Genomic DNA, 21934 nt, shown 5'->3' with positions numbered 1-21934 from the left:
CATCCTTTTCTTCACTCGAACACTTCTTAGTAATCTTCAAAAATCTTTCAAATTTTATGCACAAAGACTAAAAATCAACAAAATAAATAATTCACTGAACTTCGTTAGACCTCGCAGACACTTGATCACAACACCCTTCAGCTATTTCATTTACTGACGGACCCCGATAGTCAACAGGTATTTATACAAATATCTAAGAAACGAGAAAGTTCGAGAAGTTACTGACATAGCCGAAAGTACAAGTAAACAAAAACATATCTCAACCATTCGAGAACGTCATCAAAAGGAGTGTAGCGCGATCTAATGTCTAAACTGTGACCTGGTCGAACTAGTAGTTCGCGCGGTGTTCGACAGATGTCGATGTCGCTATGATTCCCTGAAATTTTGAAATAACCCGTGGCGCCCTTAAGCGCCGCAGTGCACTCTTTGGGAACCATTGTAGTTCAGCGTGTATGATAGATGGAAGGGTGCTGTTGACTAGCTGCTTTTGTTCCGGTCATAGGTCCAAATTAAGGACAGTAGCAGGAAGTCTTAGTAGTTTTCCAATAGAACGTAAAGTACAAATATACATACCTTAATTTGAATTATCATTTTGAGTTTATTGTAATATATTTCATAATTTGATTTTGATGTTCTTTATTTTTAATATTGTATTAGGATTTTGAATTTTATGTTTGAATTCGATTTAATTTTGTTATTTTCTTTGCTTTTCATGTTATCCTTTTACTTGTAAAGACGCATATATAAATCAGTCAACAAGACACCACCAAGATTTTATATCACTAGTAAAAATACGTATGTGAATCAGTCGACAAGACTCTAACTTGTATGTACGTGCTATGCATTTGTGACAAGCAATCTACTGTACACTAGCTTGTGTCGATATGATAAGGTTTCATGTTACTCGTAAAGACACCACAACTTTAAATTCGATGCTACCGCTTCTTATGGGTCGAACCTTCTAAGTACTATTGTTTTCTGGAAGAGTTTGTTTAATATAAATCGGGACATTGGAGTATTCAGGCTATGACTGCATCTAAGTTATCAGTTTTTTGATAACGATTACAGTTATGAGTAGGAAATTCACCCATGAAGTTGTTTAACGTAATTTTTACTTTACTTTAAAATGTGATTGGATGTTTTGGCCTTATATAGTTTTATATAGGTCAATTTTATTATAAACTCCGTTGGTTAAAATGGAAAATTGTTTATGAAAATAAGATTCTGGTATTATGAAATCACTATTCTTAATACTGAACAGCAGGGGCGTAGATTTTTTACACCCGATGGGGGGGGATGATTTTTGCAACCACTTACATGGACTGTTCAATATGCAGATTGGTAATTTCTGATTACGTGAACCTGAAAACTGTAAACATGCAGTCAGTCACAGAGTAATCTTGTTGCTACGATACTTACTTAGGACTACTGACTGATATTTACGAACTATCGCTTAGAACGAAAAGCTTAGAAACACGCCTACATTAAAGATGTACATTTCGGCTACTGAAAAAGCCTACATCTAATTATGTAATTCGATTGGTAAGAATACGAGAATCACAAGAACAAACACACAGTTTGTAGACCTATGATGCAATAAAACAATTCAACAGACCAAACTGTAGGGGGGGGGATGATTGTATGCACCATACCGCCCACCTAAAATGAAAGGGGGGGATGTATGCACTCCATCCCCCCCCCCAGGATCTACGTCCCTGCTGCTAAACAGCACTGCTTAGTTTAGATTGTGAAATCAATATTATCTTAACTTCTTTTTTTTTTTTAATTTCGCACAAAGCTACTCGAGGGCTATCTGAGCTCACCGTCCCTAATTTAGCAGTGTAAGACTAGAGGAAAGGCAGCTAGTCATCACCACCCACCGCCAACTCTTGGGCTCCTCTGTTACTAACGGATAGTGGGATTAGACCGTCACATTATAACACCCCCACGGCTGAAAGGGCATGTTTGGCACGACCGGGATGCGAACCCGCGCCCCTCAGATTACGAGTCGCACGCCTTAACACGGTTGGCAATGCCGGGCCCTTAACTTCCGAGCTGGCGGTGGGTTGTTATGACGAGCTACCTTCTCTCTTGTCTTACACTGCTAAATTAGGGACGAAATTCAAAACAAATTAAACCAAACCTTCCGTTCCAACCAAAATCTATCTTTTTCAGCATTTTCCTAGTTTAAACTTAATCCTTTTAAACACTTTTAAATAGTCTTATTTTGTTTGAAATAATACTTTTTAACTACTTTGTCCGTTGTTTTTTTGGTCAATAGTTATTTATCTTTAATTTCAACATACACAACCTACAATGGTATTATCTCGTATGTCTTACGTTAAACGATGACTATTTAAATAGATTCTTTCTATCTACTTTTGTTAGATTTTTTTTTATACAATTGTTATATATTGAGTAATTTATTTTATTTGTTAATAACTGTTCATTTATTTATTTTTCAACTGAATGTCAGAGTTTCTCCTCTACTTTCTTTATATTCTCTATGAGAGTAGCCTAATACCTATATTGTGTTTTTATCTTTATTTCATTTTCTTTCCTTTTTGCTTGTTGTGTTTTTAATCGGTATTTCTTTGTCCACTTTGCTTATCCTGCATATACATCTTCTTCTTCTACTTCTATTCTCATCTTCCCGGATATCTTCTTTTTCAGTTTCATTTTATACAATGTAAATAATAATATTTTTATCTCTCTGTAGTCGCCATTGCATATCCGCGTGTGTGAGAATTGCGTATAGTAAACATATGTGAGATAACAGCAATCTGTATTCATTATTAATTTGATTGCCTGTGATATGCGCTTACATGATAATCATTTATACATATCAAGAGGATTATATAGCTAAAATATTCAAGCTCTCTACAGACATTAATGCACAAAAGATTCCAGTGAGTGGGACAAGAACTGAGGGTTTGAATGTTAAATAAGGTAAACTATTTCATAAAGTCTTGGCTTTACTTTCTGTAAGTATAAACATAAATCTAAACTGATACGAAGTTTCAAGTGACGAATTTTAAACGTGAATATATATTTGTAACAATACGAACTTGCTTATCAAAGATACATTTTTTTTTTGTGGATGGAGAAAGTGTTTAAAACTCATGTCTACTTGTTCACTGTCTGTATCGTGTAAATAATTAATGTAGCTTTATTATTTCATATCTGAGTAATAGATTCCTAATGTACCTTTCGTTATTTAAAATAATTTTGTAACTAAATTTTACATAAAATAAAATATAAACAAGTAAATATGAGTATTCCTAATTCACAGCACCTAGGAATAAAGATGAAATAATGTTCATTTATGCTACAAATTATAAACATCTACTTTTATCTTTGTGACGGCTTAAACACCTTTAACAGCAAAGATACCGAACTGGCAATCTTATACGCAATAACATACATACATATATGTTATATGGAATCGTGTAAAATTACTCAAAAGCCATTGTGTAAATATAAAACCTTCATTTTAATTGTTTCTTAAAATTTAAATAACACACAAGTGGCGATCATTCATATTTAAGAAGATAATCGTTACACAACCAAAAGAAATGTAAAAATCAAAATTTACTTGACACACTTTACGTATAAAATATAAAGTTAAAAATGCAGAGACAACAAAGATATCTAAATTGAAAAATAGGTTAAACGATCACTAAGTTTTTGTTATATTCATAAAACGGCTTTGGTGTTTGTTGTTGTTGCTGTTGTTGCTTTTTTCTAAGTACAAACTTTTAGTTCATAGCTCCGTCATCTCTTGACTGAGTTGAGAACAATTGTATTTCCCGGCGTTGAAGACTCACCCCATTTTGGTTAGCTAAATTTAGAAAAAACAAATATATATAAGCATAAGAATAAGGTCGAAGCACTTCCACCAATCTTACCAAAATGTTTCGTGGATGGTTTAGTGACTTATGGTAAATAAATCCTCTTTCCTGCTTCTCGTTTTTTATGAGCTATATGCTTATCATATCTACCTTTGAAAGTGAATACCTTATGTTACCACTGGAATATATGTATTATTACCAGTAATAACATTATTCTAAACCTGGGGAGTTGAAAAGAGTGCCAGTATTACAGCACCATATGTGCGGTGACCTGTTCTTGTTTATTTATTTGTTATTTAATGCCAAGTAACTTTTACATTTCATTCTAGGTCATATAAAGGGGCTTGGATTACTGTCTAGTATGGAAACGATTCCTCTAGGTTTAGGTTTAGGTCTATGAGCAACATAATCTTCGCCGTGGAAGACGCAGGGTAACTTTTTCAGACTTATTGGGAAAATACTGTAATTGCAGTTTTGGACTCTCGAGGTCGGACATTTTCGACTGATGTATTTGACTATTCCCAAACTTTATATGCTCTAAAACTGCTTTAAAATTTTTTTCCAAATTGAGATTAGGCTAATAGAGATCCTGATGAGTATTAAAACTGTGTGTTTTTTCTTGGTAGAGTTAAGTGTTTACTCATGGATATATAAGCTAGTTTTGGTGGTTGCGTCGTGGATGAGTGTGTGTGTGTTCTTATAGCAAAGCCACATCAGGCTATTTACTGAGCCCACCGATGGGAATCGAACCCCTGATTTTAGCGTTGTAAATCCGTAGATTTATCACTGTACTAGCGGGGGGGGGCACTTTCGTAAATGAGTGAACAAGGATAGTGGCTCTTAAAAAAGAAAGTTTTCATGTCTGGATTTACAGTCGTTATCATCAATACATAGTTAGTATGGTATTGACGCTTTGTTACTGTACGAGGGGGGAGATTCAAAATGTAGGCACGTGTGTGAACGTATTTCTTTGTAATGTATACTAGTAGTAAGATGATTGTCTTGTAAGTATAGTAAGTATATGTAAATATCAAGAAAGAAGAGTATTGTGTTAAGTGTTTCCGAAGTATTTCTAAAGTTTGACATAGAAAGTTTCAATGTGAAAATGATGCAAAAAATCTACATTTGTAAGTTTTAGTTTATTTATGAAACGTACTCTCTTATCATATGTAAATACAAACAACAACCATAATAAATGCATTTGAAAGTACTGAATTTATTACTTTAATGATAAGTGTTTATTTTACGTAAAGTTTTAGTCTTCGTTAGAGTCTGTTCATTTTTTGTAATTGTTTCTCGACAAGCTTTGCTTAACAGAATAGTTTTGGTTTATAACTCAAATTTCGAAGCAAGAATACATCTTGCATGTTCCAGTTCGAAAGTGATAAAGTGAAAATTGCTTTGTTAAAGAATTAAACAAATAAGAACTTTACTTACAGCTATTTTAACCATTTTTTGTATTTTTAGTTCAATATCTAGACTATAAACTTTGTAAAATAAGTTAAAGTATTTTTAAGTTATTACATGTGGTAGTTTTCATTGTGTGTGTGTTTTCTTATAAGAAAGCCACATCGGGCTATCTGCTGAGCTCACTGAGGGGAATCGAACCATTGATTTTAGCATTGTAAATCTGTAGACTTACCACTGTACTAGCGGGGGGCGTGTTTTGATTATTCTGGTGCCAGCAGCCGAATCGTAAAGCTAACTTCGAACATTCTCGAAACTAGTTCATGTATGATTTTTAAGGTCAGAGGAATATTTATTTGTGAATTAATAAAAAAGAGGTTCATTGCCAGATGATACGTCACTGTAGATGACGTATATTCTGTGCCGCAAACTCAAAAAATTTACTTAGCTTTGCTGTAACTAGCGTAGTCGTATTAATCTTTTAATTTTTGAGCAATTGACTTTTTAAGTCAAAGGTAGCAAAACAGATTAAATAATTTTGTAGCTGTTAAATTGCGCCTACCTCACTGGATTGGACCAAGCAGTAGTATTACTGGAAAAGTACACGATTTTTAAATCTATCTGTCAAAATATCCCATCATGAACCATCTCTACTACAAAAAGAGTATTCCACCATCTGTAGTTCAACCCAGGTAAAATATATATTTAATCAACCAATTGGTTGAAATATATTACTTATAATCATACGGAAATATTTCATGAATTTTCAAAATTTGTTTCAACATAAATTATAATTGTGGAATACAGCGTGAATACATGAAGCTATTTTATTTTTCTCTTTAAATTTCTTAACATAGAAAATATGGTCTTTCTCTTTGTTCACTTTGAATATTTCAGAAAATAACGATGTTTTGTGATTAAGCACAAAGCTACACAAATCTGTGTTTTGTCAACTTCAGGTCTGGAAACCTTGATTCTAACATCGTTTGTCCTCAGACATATCGCTGTGCAACTGTGGGGGACAATAACCTTCTTTAGACTAAATTATTTTTTAAAGTATTATGTTGTTAACACAACAGTCATATCTGTATATTCAATTATCTGTTACTCTCCCACTAATCCACTAATCCCACTAAGAAATTAAATAATAGTGTTTTACAATTATTCTATAAATTACTAAAGGCGTATTTTTGTAAGATATAAAATATACACATTTCCAATTTTCCCATAAATAAGTAACAAATTTAACAACATTAAATTTATACATTGGTAAAATTAGTCTTAATCTCCTTATAAGAGTCTTTACTGTTATTTCAACTGAAAGCAGTTTATATTGTTTTATATAATTCTTTCTCTTAACAACATACCCAGAAATTAAAAAAAAAGATAAAGATATATAATTCTTTCAGTTGTAAAGGGGGCGCTACCTTGTCTATTTTTATAGTTTCTAGATTAATCTTCTTTTTCTTAACAATATTAATTCCAGCTTGAGATCGGCTGGTAAGTATGAAAGCTAAGAATCTTTACAACTACCTATGGCTCAGACGCCAGCCATACAAAAAAAGTATATTCGGTGACGTGGAATATTTGTTTGCTTGTTTGTCTTATGTCGAACAAAGCAACACATGGGTTATTTGCACTAGCCGTTCCTAATTTAACAGTGTAAGACAAAACGGAAGGAAGCTAGTCATCACCTCTCTCCGCTAACTCTTAGCCTATTCTTTTACCAACGAACAGTAAGCTTGATCGTCACGTGATAATGCCCCGTTGAAAATGGGAATATATCTGGTGTGACAGGGATTCAAATCTGCGACCATCAGATTAAGAGTCGAACCATGCCGGGCCAGGTAACATGGATACGAGCTCGCAACCACACAACATGGCCACGCCAGTCCTATTATTCGTAACTTAATATTATTGTATATTTGGCAATGAATAAATATTTAAAGTAGAATTCAAAAAATAAAGAACCTTCTAAATAGAAGTTCACAGTACAAAAAATAATGCTTTTTCAAGGATTAGTATGTTTCGAGTTTAATTTAATTGCTCATATTATTTTGAGGAATTTTCTCTATTTCTCTAATAAAAAGCCTTTCTAATTTTCATAATTTAACTTTGAAAATAATTCTTTTATCCTTTCTAGAGCACAAAAATTTATAACATTGTAAACTTCTCTGAAAGAATGACCATCTGTCTTAGTTTTCAAAAACAAAAGCTTTTGAGTTTAGTGCATTTTGCTTTTTATGTAAAATAATATATTTCCTCTGCCTTGTGGGTAACATTTTTTATTTTAACTTCGCATGTACAAAAAAATGTCTAGGCTATGTATTCAGTATTTTCAACACGAACGATACATTAGAGACTAATTGCCTATGTCTCGAACCCTTAAGGTTTAGGAATAACTCACGTATAATAAAAACGGAGCGAATTAGTAATTGACGTACACGTCACGTCACGTACGCGGCTGGTTTTATCTGATTATCGGTGTTGTTTTTCATATTTATGACCTTTCCACAGCGTATGGTGTTTAGCAATTCGAAACTAGAAAATTCTGATCCTCGTCCCCACACGCTGACCATCACACCATAAAATTTCCAAGATTTAGTAATCATTAGTAAAACCTCTAAAATTAAATCGTCATTACCTGCAGAAATATAAACATATATCTTTTTTTCTTATTCGGTATAAGTAAGTGTATGCTTAAACGTAAAGTTCTTTGAATTCAGTTTCTTCATTTATTTTCATTACAATTTGTAACGCTTAAGATATAATTATTAAATTTCCAAAATCACTTTCTTAGCTAATTCTTTCAGTGAAGATTATCTTCACCAGCGCCATGGAATGGATACATCTATAAGATGGAACATATTCATCTTTTCAGTGGGATTAGTTAATTTTTCTGTCATACAAAAGACCGAGTGATAATTCATGAAACTTACTGTTTTAAGTTTACGAACTCTCATCTATATGATGTATTCTTTACAAGTTTCTACTAAAATGACCCTTCATTTCAAATATTACTTCTATTTTTGGATTATTAATACAAAAAATAATCCAACAGATTTAATTTTTAAAAGTCATCCCAGTAGTCAGTAACATACAATAGTAATGTGATTTGTCTTCAGTTGGAGGTTTATTATTTAAAATAGCCAAATGTGCAATAACATTTGTTACTAATTTGTTTTGCTTTTGTTTTAGTGTTAGAGCTGGCCTAACGTTAACGTGTCGAACTGGGATTGGAAGATTTAATGTTTGGATTCGTAATATACCATTTGTTTTTATTATAAACCTATAACTTGAGTGATATTAGTAACTGGTTTTTTTCCATCTGGTCAGCAGGTTAGAAGCATTTATGAATGAGTGTTATGATCTCTAGGCTGGTCCATGGGTCGCGGAGTAAAGTATCAGGATAAACGTGTAAAATATAGAAATTTCTTTATCATTCAAATGTCTCTATGTAAACAAAATTCGTGGTCATGAAATAAGGCACACTAAATGATTTTAGTCATGTTTAGTACTAAAGAAGATATCATTCATTGGTTGACAACGAAGAATCCCGAAAACTCTGAAAAAGAGCTGTCTTCTTGATTAGAATCTGTTCCATGAAATAGAAAAATTTGACAAAACTTTGAGGAAATTATGCGTGTAACAAAAACTAAACCAGTGTAAAATTTTATAATTAGTTATTTGAACAAATATATCTGATTACAGTTTTAGTTTTTATAATTGAAGAGAAATTAATAAGACGATTTGGAATCGAGTTCAACTTTTTCACTATTTCTCATGCTTCACATCCAACCATCTTATTCTGTTCTATGTTTTAATCCAACCATCTTATTCTGTTCTATGTTTTACGGGTCCGGTATGGCCAAGCGTGTTAAGGTATTCGACTCGTAATCCGAGGGTCGCGGGTTCAAATCCCGGTCGCACCAAACATGCTCGCTCTTTCAGCCGTGGGAGCGTTATAATGTGACGGTCAATCCCACTATTCGTTGGTAAAAGAGTAGCCCAAGAGTTGGCGGTGGGTGGTGATGACTAGCTCCCTTCCCTCTAGTCTTACACTGCAAAATTAGGGACGGCTAGCACAGATAGTCCTCGTGTAGCCTTGCGCGAAATTCAAAACAAACAAACAAACAAACAAACCTATGTTTTATGAAGGGAAACACAAACGCAGGGCGAAAGTAAAGACGCACTTCATAGGATAATGAACATTAATGTGTTTTTCTTTTTTGTCATTATTCTTTTTTAGTAAATTGCAGCGTATTTGATAATCTAACAAGAATTGTTTTACGTAAAAAATGAGTGTTAAAATTTACATGGCAAATGATAAATATTAATAATGACGGAAAACCTAAGGAGAAGCAATGGAAGAGTAAAATTTTAATTTGTGGGATTTAACGAAAATTGATGAAGCTACTTTACATAATTTGAGAAATACGTTAACTGCAATAGTTAGTTCTTTTTTCTTTTACAGGCATGAACTGCTGTGCTCCTCTCGTGTTATTTTTTTGGTGCAGTGCACTAGCACTAACACATGGACATGTAAGTCTTTCCTCTTCATCAAAAACGTATGACTGCCCAGAGACTGATAAAATAGAGCCTTGTTCCTGTTCTCTTTCCTCAGAAGGATTGTCAATCTACTGTCGCTATATTCAGTCTTTGCAAAATATAACAGATTTGGTAGAAGTTTTAAAAAATTATGGCCCAATATATGAAATTGAGTTATTATATTCTGAATTACAAAGAATTCCAAAACTACTGTTCAAAGACATAACTTTTAAGGTCTTATCACTTTCTCATTTGAATCTGGATCCTATATCTGAAGAAGACGCTCCATTCTTAGAAAATAACTCTGAGCCAACAGAAGAAATTTACATAACGGAAAGTCTAAGACGAGGATCGGGAAATTTATTCTTCAGTCACTTTACAAATTTGAAGATACTGGAAATAATCTGGAATTCTCTCGACGTTGTGGATGACTGGTTTTTGGATGGCCCAAAATCTCTCATAGAGCTTTTCTTAATTGACAATGAGATAGAATCTTTAGGTCAAACAGTCTTTGCTCATCTAACCAATCTCACTTATTTAAGTATCTCAGAAAATAAAATTTCCAAAGTTTATCGATCCATGTTTCCAAATAACCTACAAGTTTTGGATATTAGGTAACAGTTTTAAACAATAAACTATCAAAAGTTGAGCATCAACTTTCATCTTCATCAGTTAAGCTAGATGAAGGGGCTCGAATGTTGATGATTTTTCTTATATACTTGTCAGTAACTCCCTTGAATTAATCATAACGTTCTTTGCACAAGATTTGCAATAAAAAGCAGTAATTTAAATCTTAACAGTTTACTAAAGCTTATATAGCTCTGGTTTTAGTAAAACTGTTTTTATATTTTTATTTATTTTTAAAATCTTGGTTGTTAAACATCTGTATTTATTTTAAAATCTTGGTTGTTAAACATCTGTATTTATTTTACTCTTTCTTAATCGATTCAATGCTTTGTTATATTGTTTGTAGATGATGCTTAATTTTCTTAGTAACAAGATCGGATTTAATTTATAATTTGGTGTTTTTTTTGGAATGAATGTAGTGGGTAATTTTTAAATTATTTTGTTCCCATTTAGTAACAGTCATATTTTATCTGTCATGTATAAACATTGTGTAATAGTAGTCCATGAGAAAGCTTACTTTAAAAAAAAAGGCTTTTTTTATGTACTTTGTAGTTATAATGAGATTAAGGAGCTACCACGAGATTTATTCACTAATATGCACAATTTAGAAGATATATATTTGGAAGGTAACAACATAACAGTGCTAGACGAAGCTACCTGGAAGCCTGTATGGAATCAGCTGGATTCAGTGTGGCTAAACGGTAAGCTGGCTTTTCAACAACCTATATTCTGTATTACTAGAAACTTGTATGGCCTCTATGATCAAATTTATTCAGTGTTCTTATTTACAAGTCATATGTTGTTTATTATTAAGTACAAAGCTACACAAAGAATAACCTACCACGGGTATCGAAACTCTGTTTCTAGGATTAAAGTCCGCAGACATACGTGTGCCACCGTAGTTATGTATTACCAACAAGACATTCAACAAATCATTAAATAATATATAAACTCGACATAACACATTGTTTGGAGAAAAACAACTGCGGCAATTCCAATTTCGCAGTTTGGTTAACTCTAAACAAATAGTTTTTTTATCGTATAGAAATTGTAGATTTCGCATGTTGTAGTTGCTTTACTTAAGGTATATTTATTCATTTTTTTCACAGATAATCCTGTTGTTTGTGATAGTCAATTACGGTGGATACTTGACTATAATTTTCCAAAAAGTTTGTGGGGCTACTGTGCAGAACCTCCTCATCTGAGAGGAAAGCATCTGACGTTTCTGACACCAGATGACCTGGTATAATACATACCTTCGTTTTCTTTGGTTAAATTATAAATGAAAACTTCCTATATAGTATGAATGGAATAAATAATTGCAATTTACAGAACTGATTTAATAAAACTATCTTAATAAAAGAATTGATCTAACGTTCTTAAAGTCTCCGGTGAAATTCTCGTCTGTTAATGAACTTTACACAAGTTAGACTTGTAGATATATTAATGATACTCTTTTATCAACTTATTAAAGCTTTTGTTAACTACCAAACATATTTATCCATTACAAATCACTCTAAAAAACTTTATTTTGTATCACGTGAATTTAGAGAAGAATAGTTAATTATACGTTCAATAAAAATAACTTTTTTCTTATTTTGAAAATGTCAAGACACACAGTGGTGAGTCACGTGGCCAAGGAAAAAGTAAGCACACACGCCCCACATCACGCAGTTTTTTTAGACAATGTAAGTGTGTATAAAATTGGCTCCTATGAAACTCACCCATAGTAACAGCCACACTACAGATATTGAAAACTCTAAACCATCAACACACTAGAAGTTAGAAAAAAAATGAAACGAATTCTTGGAACCACTGTCGAAATATCGTTTAGCCACATATCACTAAATTTTCGTTTACTTTCTCTTTTTTTTTTTTCATTTGTTTTTATAGCGCGCGTGTTACATTTTTAAATCTGAGTCATCATCTCAATATTTATCCGATTGCTTACAAATTAATAGCACTACTACCTTTATATCCACTCTAATAACGATGATGTTTATGACACAAAACAATAGGTTTTGTGGCCTGCAAGGCTGGTTTTATCGAAACAAATCTGATATTTTAATTTTCTTAAAGGTCCGGCGTAACCAGGTGGTTAAGGCACTCGACTCGTAATTTTAGGGTTGCGGGCTCGAATCCCTGTCACACCAAACATGCCCGCCTTTTCGGCCGTAGGATCGTTGGAATGTGACGGTCAATCCCACTATTCATTGGCAAAAGAGTAGCCCAAGAGTTGGCGGTGGGTTATGATGATTAGCTGTCTTCCCTGTAGTCTTACACTGCTAAATTAGGGATGGCTAGCTCTAGTAGCCCTCGTGTAGGTTTGCGCGTAATTCAAAACAAACCAAACCAAAATTTTCTTAAAACTTCTCAGGGATAAGCAATACCGTTACTTTTGTTTTTGTGCCAGATTTCGTCATTGTTTTGACGAGTAATTTTGTTGTAGGAAAGAAAACAACAAAAACGACACCACCAATAAATCACTCGTTGCTATAATCTTCCATGTACTTCACCATGTGGGAATCATACAATGATGACCAGCAGCCATATGATTATTCTTACCAATACCAAAGCTTGTCACCCGGCATGGCCAGGTGTTTAGGACACTTGACTCGTAATCCAAGAGTCGAGGGTTCGAATCCCCACCGCACTAAACGTGCTCGCCCTTTCATCGGTGGGGGAGTTATAATGCGACAGTCAATCCCACTATTCGTTGGTAAAAGAGTAGCCCAAGAGTTGGTGGTGGGTGGTGATGACTAGCTTTCTTCCCTCTAGTCTTACACTGCTAAGTTAGAGACCTCTTAGCGCAGATAGTCTCATGTAGCTTTGCGTGAAATTAAAAAAAATTAAGCTAAGCATGTTTAAGGAAATTCTAATTGTTCTAATAGTAACCTACCTTTGCTCGATAGAAATTATCATCTCATAATGAGACAGCTGCAAATACTCGTTTTTGTACTTATATAGCTAACTATGTACATAAACTTTTTGTTATACATGTCTTTATCGACAAAACATCATTGATTATGTAGCTAGCACAAATTACAATGCTCATGAGTATACAGACTTACGTGTATGAAAAATTAATTTACAAGCAAATCTATTAGCTTTGACAAAGTAGTAACTGTTATCAAACAATTAAAACTCGCGTGTTTACCCAAAAATCCAATCAAAATTCCACCCAATAGCAAAAGTGATTTAAAATTTAAAAATTTTTCAAGCACTTTTCAAGAAAACTACTCATCAAAAGGACCATAAACAAATAAAAATGAGATTTTGCACAGAAAACAAAAGTAACGGTATTCTCATCACTGTGAAGGTTTAAGAAAATTCAGATGTTTGGTTTGTTTTAAATAAAATCAACCTTGTATGCTACAAAACCTTTTGTTTCGAACCACAAACACCATCGTTATTAGAGTGGGCATTAAGGAAGTAGTGATATTAAGTTCAAAGTAATCGGATAATAAATGCATAAAATATCCAAAACTGTTAACGTACTAAGTATTCACAGATGCATTCAATGGACCCTCATTCAAGGGTGTGAGATGTTTTAGGGTTCTTATATTCAGAAAGTTTGGAAACCACTGTATTAAGATATCGTAGTTCTATTTAGTGCCATATGTCTTTAAGAGGTCAAAAATGTATTGATTGATAATTCTGTTTAACAGTTTTATTTTGAATAGCTGTTCTGAAATCTTATTCGTTGGTTTACGGCCCAATTTTTTTTTAATATAAATATTGCAATCAGTTTTGGAAAAACTTGAACTTTGATAGTGAACTAACAAAATGAGTATTAATCATCCTTTTTTTCAAAAGAATCTAGTCAAGATAATCATTCTAAAATTATTGACAGTATTGAAATTCTAAGCTCTGTAATAATGATGACATTCACTCACAACCCATAGAACTTTAACCCCTACCAGTTCAAACAAAACTAAGAAAGAGAAAAATAGATGTTGTGTATCTTATAATCAACAGTATCAAATGTATGAAATGTTTTACCTAACAGTTGTAGCGTTAATTGAAGCTTAACAATAGTTAACAACCTTCACAGTAGTCCAGATTATCAGACTACAAATGGACAAGAATGTTTACAACTTGTGTTTAAATGGTTTGAAATACAAGTGAACAATAAGGGGAGCTATAGCAATGAGAAAATCCTAAATAAAGGAAATTTCTGACAATCAAACCATTAACTTTCTATCAAAGTGCAAAATCGAAAAAAGTATGGAATGTATACTTCTCACCAACTTTTGCATCCTGCTCTTAGAAGTCTTAGAAATTTAAGAAAAAACATATACTGCAAATAAACCTAATTATGTTTATTATCTCATGAGTTAGGCTTACATTTTTAGTTTTCTAAACTGCAATGAAATGTAACGAGAAAAGTTCCTATAACATATTCCAAGTGCTAGTTTGAGATTGATGATCTTTTCACAGGCAGAATCAAACCAATTATGAGATGAATACAAAAACCTGCTGAATTTTGAAGTACACAAAGAACAGTTGCATAAACAATACAAATCAGTCACAAACTCATTGAGAAGTTCTGAAAAAGCAATAAAACAAGACACACCACTTTCTTCACTTTCCAACGTGTTAGATATATTTTTCAAATGCTTCTCAAGACAATGGGAAATTATCACTACCATGTAGATTATTATTCTCCATCCAGAAATAGACCGGAATTGCTGTGAACAATCAACTTAGATCATGAAAATAAGATTGAACTCAAGCGTTTAAAAGGCATGTCGTCTATTTAATCGATATCGTTTTTATCCACTATGCTGTACTCGTATAACGCTCCAAAAGTAACTAAAAGAAATAAATGAAAATTAACAAAATAATCCGTATCTGTCCGATTAATCTCTTCCTTAGATAACCGATAAAGAGAATGAACGATAATTATTCAATTATTAGAAATACGTATAGTGTCAACTTTTTACAGCATATGTAGTTACAAATGTGGAGAGTGTATGGTATGTTACAAGCATTAGCGAAACTTTGTGAAATTACCCAGCTCGTACTGCGTCACTTTAGTCATAAGAGATGTGACACCAAAAGTTATTGTTGCGTTCAAATGTGTTTCTTGTAAGTAAATACAATTTTTTTTTGTAATCTAATTAGAGTCTTGCTATCACCTAGATTACAATTAAAACCTCAACAGTTTTAAAGAATAAATAGGTCATAATTATCTATAATATAAGGGAGGTCTGTACATCTTTATATGAAATGTTCTATATTTCTCTTTTACTTTTGATGATATAATACGCTTTTTAGGACCATTTTTGAGATCAAAGAATGGTTACTGTTACCCAACTATAGAAATTTCAAACAGTTGCACTCATGCCATACAACCATTTACCACGTGGAATCCATTCAGGTGAAACATGAACATTAACAGTGCTATATACTATTTTAAAAAATTGGTATTAAAAGTGGTTATACAGTATCTTGTCTATAACATATAGTGTAAAATATTCAGAGAGGGATACACAAGCATAAATGGTGAAAAACACAACAGCAGTAAAGTTACTTTAAAATTATTTAACCAGGTTAGGGAATTTTTTTTAAGACTGATATGTCACAATATAATTTCAACCATCTCTTTAAAAGTTTGTTACAGGTGATATAGGAAAGCTGTAAGTCTTCTCAAATTACACAAAAGTGTTTGTTTGTTTCTGTATCTCAAGAGGGCTGGTATAGGTATTAAAACTTTTATTAAAATAAAGTAGAGAACAACATTTAGACCTTTTTAGGCCATCTCTGTTGGTTTGTTTTTTAACTTTCGCGAAAAGCTACATGAGGGCTATTTGTACTAACCATCTCTAATTTAGCAGTGTAAAGCTAGAGGGAAAACAACTAGTCATCACCACTCACCGCCAACTTTTGCGCTACTCTTTTACCAACGAATAGTGGAGGTGACCCACCGTAACTTTATAATGCCCCCACGGCTGAAAGGACGAGCATTTTGGTGTGACGGGGAATCGAACCCGCAACCCTCAGAAGACGAGTCGAGTACCTTAACCACTTACCATGAAACAGTGAACGTACGTGGAATTTTTCTGTAAAATATTACTACAACGAGCACAAGTAATTAACACATAACAAAAAAGTCTTGATTTGCCTGAATCATTGATAGTTGACACTTACAAGATCATACGAAATACACTGTTATACAGCACAATGCAAATATCCTGCAGTGACATTTACAGATATAAAGAGCGAAAAAATAGTGATAAGAAGTGCACATATTTTTTTTCACAAAGTTAAATTTGACACTTTGTTTTTCAACTCAAACTAGTATTTTCTTCAAGTATATCGAAAATCATACTTTGTAATTACTCTTCGAAGTCGAAAGAAGTTCATTCTCTTTTTGCTTATGTGGTAGTGACATATCAATAGATGCATTTTACGCTAAGGACCTTTAGAAGGTCCCATTGAATGACTGATGTTACGTATTATAATTTATCTCGGACGAGTCTCCGATTTATTATGTTACGTACGTTACGTATTATGATTACAAATAACAGTAAATTTTAATTTTAATTTATAAGTTAATTGAATTTCGATATGTATCAAATTTACAATATTTCCCAACAAGATTGATACACAAAATTTTTTTTCTTAACACAAATATATTTTAATACACAAAAAACAATACAATACAATTTATAATAATGATTATTTCAAACAGTTATTACAATTATTGGTTTATACACAAGAGTTTTACAAACTATACTGAGTCTTCTGTCTCATCTAGAACTAAATATTTTATTGACGATCCAGATCCACGACGGGTAAATTAATTCTAAATTGATATTGTTACACTTCGCTTAAACCAGCTAGCTGTCTTTACTTGGCTTGCCTCGGACCGCTCACAAGCTAACTTTTATACCAGCAAAGATATTTAATGTCTGGTAGAAATACTAACGTCGTAAGTTAATTCACTGAAGTTGAACGGTTTTTAATGATTTAAATATATAAACGTTCCTGGCCGAAATCTATAGTATTGAGATTAGTAAACGTTAATCATAATTATAGTTTCCGAGGCTTAGAGCATACTAACCATCGCTGTCCAATAATATTCTGTTAGTCTCTTGGTCAGCTTTTATACTCATTAGGCGAGATTCTCGAAGTTCAACAATATATTCGAAGATACAGTAGTGTTTTCGTAAAACATATGTTGTTCATTCTTACTCTCCAGAATCTTCTACAAATCTATAGAACAGGCGGGACTTTTGCAATACAAGTCCAACAATATACGTCACATGCATCAAGCTGAAACAAATGCAGATATATTAAAATAATTGTATGACAGTAATTCCGTTACACTGAATAATTAAGACTTACAAACCACTGAGAGTGTGAACTGATTTCTACTAGTGTTTGCTAATAGGAATCACACATGTGTCAAATAAGAAGCTGTTAAAGACATGTCAAGATTTCGTATATAAATTTCTCCTCTATAAACTAGAAAATTAATTCTTTAGTTCACCACATCCATTACTGACCAGTCAAATGACTGTAAGAGACTCACCCACAGGAATTCTAGACCAATACAGTGTGTTCTATTAACCATGGGACACTTACTTCTTTACGGAGAACAGGTGCTCAGATTATGTCTTCCTAGTTTTTGTATTCTCATAGTGAAAATATTTTTCAAATGTGCACGAAAATTTGGAAAACCTTTCCAAATAATGCCTGAATTTGGCAAAAAAAAACTTTTATAAAATTTATATTATAGTTTAGACAGTGAAATGTCGAAAAATATATAAAATGTTTTGAAAGAAAAACAATAAAAGACTTTCAATTTAGAGTTTTATTTATTTTATTATTGGTTGATTGATAAAGTAAAAGTAACATTTCACAGAACATCACATACAGTACGAATGCAAACATTTATCAATAAATAATAACGCCACCCGTCAAAATGACTTCAGTGTAATTTTTATGTCGTCATGACATAGTATTTTACTGAGAATATTTTAGTTGAGACCAGTGTATATCTATGGTTCAAATTGTGCTTGAATATTTTAATTTAATATATTTGATGTAAAAGATGTAGTCATACAAATAAAATACTGTTGCAGACAAGCTTACCACATTTGCTAACCTGAATCTCCATATCTGATGTCTTGTCATGCAATACTCTTATTGCTTTCATATGTAAATAATGTAGCTCAACGACTTTATTGAGAATGAAAATAGCATTATCAAAGATATACAATCTATGGGTTTCTAATTATTTTGATAGTTAGTAGCTGTAAGCTTTATCTCTTTCTAAATTTTAAAATTATTCAAAGGTCTACAGACCTTCGTGAGCAATACTATAAGTTCACTCAATAAACTGAGAATTAAATGAACAAATGCGTAGAGTCATTAAATAAGCATATTGCTACCAAAAACTTTCAAATTTCATTGGAAAAATATAAAAAGGACAAACTTTTAACTCATAAGACGTACAAACAATTTAAAAGTGTGATTTTCATAGTTTGGATACCTAGAGATTTGACAGAAATGATATATATATATATAAAATCACTCAGAGACTTTTAAGAATGTATATAATAAAAGTATTCCAACTGCAATATATTTATCATATACGTTATTTGACAACACCTTCCACTCAGTCCAGAGCTCTTCTAAGTTATATTTGTAAATTTGATACTTACATAATACATTTTGTCATTCCTATAATTAATTACCTTGCTTCATAGTTCAAATATCGTCTACATAGATCATTTGATTTACATATTTTCGTCGACTAAGAACATATAAAATTTTGTTATACTTTTTAGAGTTTGTTAACGTAAACTTTTCTTAGGCCATCACGATTTAACAACTTGAAAACTGCTATTTTATTGCCACATAAATACAGAAGTATGCTTACTACAATAATTATTAGGAGTACCGTGTTTGTTAATTTCCATGTATTAAGTTTCTTTTTCTCAGATATTTCTTACAATTTATTTAGATACTGCTGATTTGTGTTTGGTAATTAGTTTCAATCTTTTTTAGAGTAAACATTGCATTTCCTTAATATTATTTTTAATTCTAAAATTTCTTTGTTGTGTTCTAATTTATTAAATAACCTTATTTTTTACATAGTCATTATGTTTTGTAAACTGGGTAATTCTATATTTAATTTTGCTATTCTATACCTATCATTGCTTATAAAACAAGAGAGTAGACCGATTATTTTCTAGTATGTTGAATAACTTCTCCTTAGTATTTAAATATCATCTATCTTGTCAGTTTTGTCTAGTAATTAAGTAATGTATCTGAATTAGGACATATTTTGGACAGTGTTAACTTACTCTTAATATCAAATAATCATGTTCCTAGTGTGTAAGTTCTATAGAAGTAATATGGTCTTAGGATAACTCTCTTTTTATATAATTCTAACTTGTATTGCTAAAAATATTACATAATCATATGACTAGTCAGGACCTGTGTTTTATGGCATACCACTAGAAGATGGAACATGTGTTGTCCTCAGCCGATAGGGATAAAGACAATGACGTCTTACTTCCAAAACGTTGAACAAGAATTGCTATAAATACGTTGCTAGACTGCCATGAGAAGCAGAAGTTGTCATGCTACCATCACACTTGATGGCAGATGTCTGCTACCAGAATACACCTTGCTAGGCGTGACTTAATAGGATGAGTGTTATAAATCAGAAAGCATGTTGAAAAGATGAACATGCAGATAGTTCACGAACAAATCATCAGAATGTTATATAGATCAATGTGTCATCAACTTTATAATAACAATAAAAGTCTTAAAATTAATAATTACAAAAGTGGATAGTGCTTCTATAAGCAGATAGTATCAGCATAGGTAGATGGTACTACTAAGGACAATGTTAGCATAATTTATATGGTCATTGATTATTCAATAGCGTCTTACCTCATCTGACTAGTATACCTTTTATAATTCCTATAAAGGAGGACTTTTTCGTAATAATATCTCTAAGTGTGATTTAAATATATTCTTATGCTATTTCTCTGCTTTTATAACTATGATTTTTATTGTGTATAACTTTTCAACACAGACTCAATCGAACTGACCAACCATGTGACCACTTTGTACTTGTTATAGTTTCCATACTACTAACTTTTAATGTAGTAAGTTTATCTTTACAAAATTAGGCAGACCGTCAGTAAACATTACACAGAAAATAGTAAACTTTTAAAGAAGAATTGTTGATAATAATTTTCCTTTGAATGTATTTTTTATTAATCAGAATACATAATTATTTTCATGTTAAGTGAAAAATACCTCATTATTCCTCTCAAAAATCTCAAATTTAATTTCTTTAATGTCTTTTATGGCCTAAATACATTTTAATCGCGATTTCTTGCAGAAAAACGTTACATTTTACCTGTTATTTTCTCAACCCTAACTCTATACAAGATAGATCAATTTGACCGACCTTATAAGCAACAAAAGAAAAGCGATAGAAATTGTTTGTGCAATCAAGAACTTTAAAATTATATACCATTAATATACGGAGTATGAGCTAGGATTTATGTTCTACTAACTGGTATACCATAAGCAAACACTAGTTTAATAAAATTTTGGACTTAATTCACTAAAAAGTCTTGTGACATGTACAGTAAATTGTACGATTGGAGACAGAGAGAACATAAAATGGATTATTGACAAAATATTTCATTTTAGACATAGTGACAGCTACTTTATAGTCTTCACTTACAAATGTTTTGCAAAGAAATATGGTGTTATGAGGTAAAAGTATATTACTGAGGTTCAATACCCGAACGGTGTTAATTAGGTTTTACAGATGAATGATCTCATTAGGTACAATACGTATAATTTACAAAGGCTGGCAGTGTTACTGTATTTCTGTAGAATTGAATACAGGTTTTAACATGCTTCAACTTATGTTTATAGTTTTCGAGTTTACATTTAATTTGTACAACAAACGTTTTGCTGTTCCTAGACCTGGATAATGTTACTACCACATTTAATATACTGATTATAGTTTTTGATCCTATATTTAATTTGCATGACATACATTTTGCAATTTCTGAAATTTATTGCTAATTCAGTTCTATGATTAATACATTTTACTATATATATATATATATTTATACTAAAAAAAACTTTTATTTTGTTGTATAAATAATTTACAATAATTTCTGTGTTTGGCTTTATGTACCGATTTGTTTCTGTTAAAGTATAAATGATCTATATAAATTATTATGTTTATTCATTACAGATACAGAAATTTATATCCTTACATTTCTCTAGATATTACATTTTTAACATTTACGGTTTCTTTCCATTTCTGTCTGAGGTTGTTAACATTAAATTCTAATGATAGAATGGTCACATATACAATTACAGAACGGTTTCTTTGTTTTGAATTTCGTGCAAAGCTACACGACGGCTATCTGCACTAATTGTCTCTAATTTAACAGTGAAAAACTAGAGAGAAAGTAGCTCTTTTACAAATGAATAGTGGAATTGAC

The 21934-nt window shown here is 32.0% G+C and overlaps 1 protein-coding gene across 4 annotated transcripts; it reads left to right on the top strand.

Annotated features, from left to right (window-relative positions):
* Window positions 1–405: 405 nt before the first annotated feature.
* LOC143244692 (uncharacterized) lies at window positions 406–11811 on the top strand. Of its 4 annotated transcripts, none has more exons than XM_076489801.1 (4): window positions 406–552; window positions 9733–10420; window positions 10986–11134; window positions 11543–11811. In XM_076489801.1, the coding sequence occupies exons 1-4, from the start codon at window positions 453–455 to the stop codon at window positions 11680–11682; spliced, it is 1077 nt and encodes a 358-aa protein (XP_076345916.1). In that variant the 5' UTR covers window positions 406–452; the 3' UTR covers window positions 11683–11811. The 4 variants fall into 4 exon arrangements, with proteins under 4 accessions (XP_076345916.1, XP_076345919.1, XP_076345918.1 ...); XM_076489804.1 differs by having other exon boundaries at window positions 425–557; XM_076489803.1 differs by lacking the exon at window positions 406–552 and adding an exon at window positions 2804–2949.
* The last annotated feature ends 10123 nt before the right edge of the window (window positions 11812–21934 follow it).

This window comes from Tachypleus tridentatus, chromosome 2 (assembly GCF_004210375.1).
Source record: "Tachypleus tridentatus isolate NWPU-2018 chromosome 2, ASM421037v1, whole genome shotgun sequence".
Classification (NCBI taxonomy): domain Eukaryota; kingdom Metazoa; phylum Arthropoda; class Merostomata; order Xiphosura; family Limulidae; genus Tachypleus; species Tachypleus tridentatus.
This window is presented reverse-complemented; position numbering and strand designations above follow the sequence as displayed.

Coding starts and splice junctions, on each gene's coding strand:
- LOC143244692 (XM_076489801.1), top strand. CDS start 453: ATGATAGATGGAAGGGTGCTGTTGACTAGCTGCTTTTGTTCCGGTCAT. Junction 553..9,732: donor TAGTAGTTTTCCAATAGAAC/GTAAAGTACAAA, acceptor TTTCTTTTACAG/GCATGAACTGCTGTGCTCCT. Junction 10,421..10,985: donor CTACAAGTTTTGGATATTAG/GTAACAGTTTTA, acceptor TGTACTTTGTAG/TTATAATGAGATTAAGGAGC.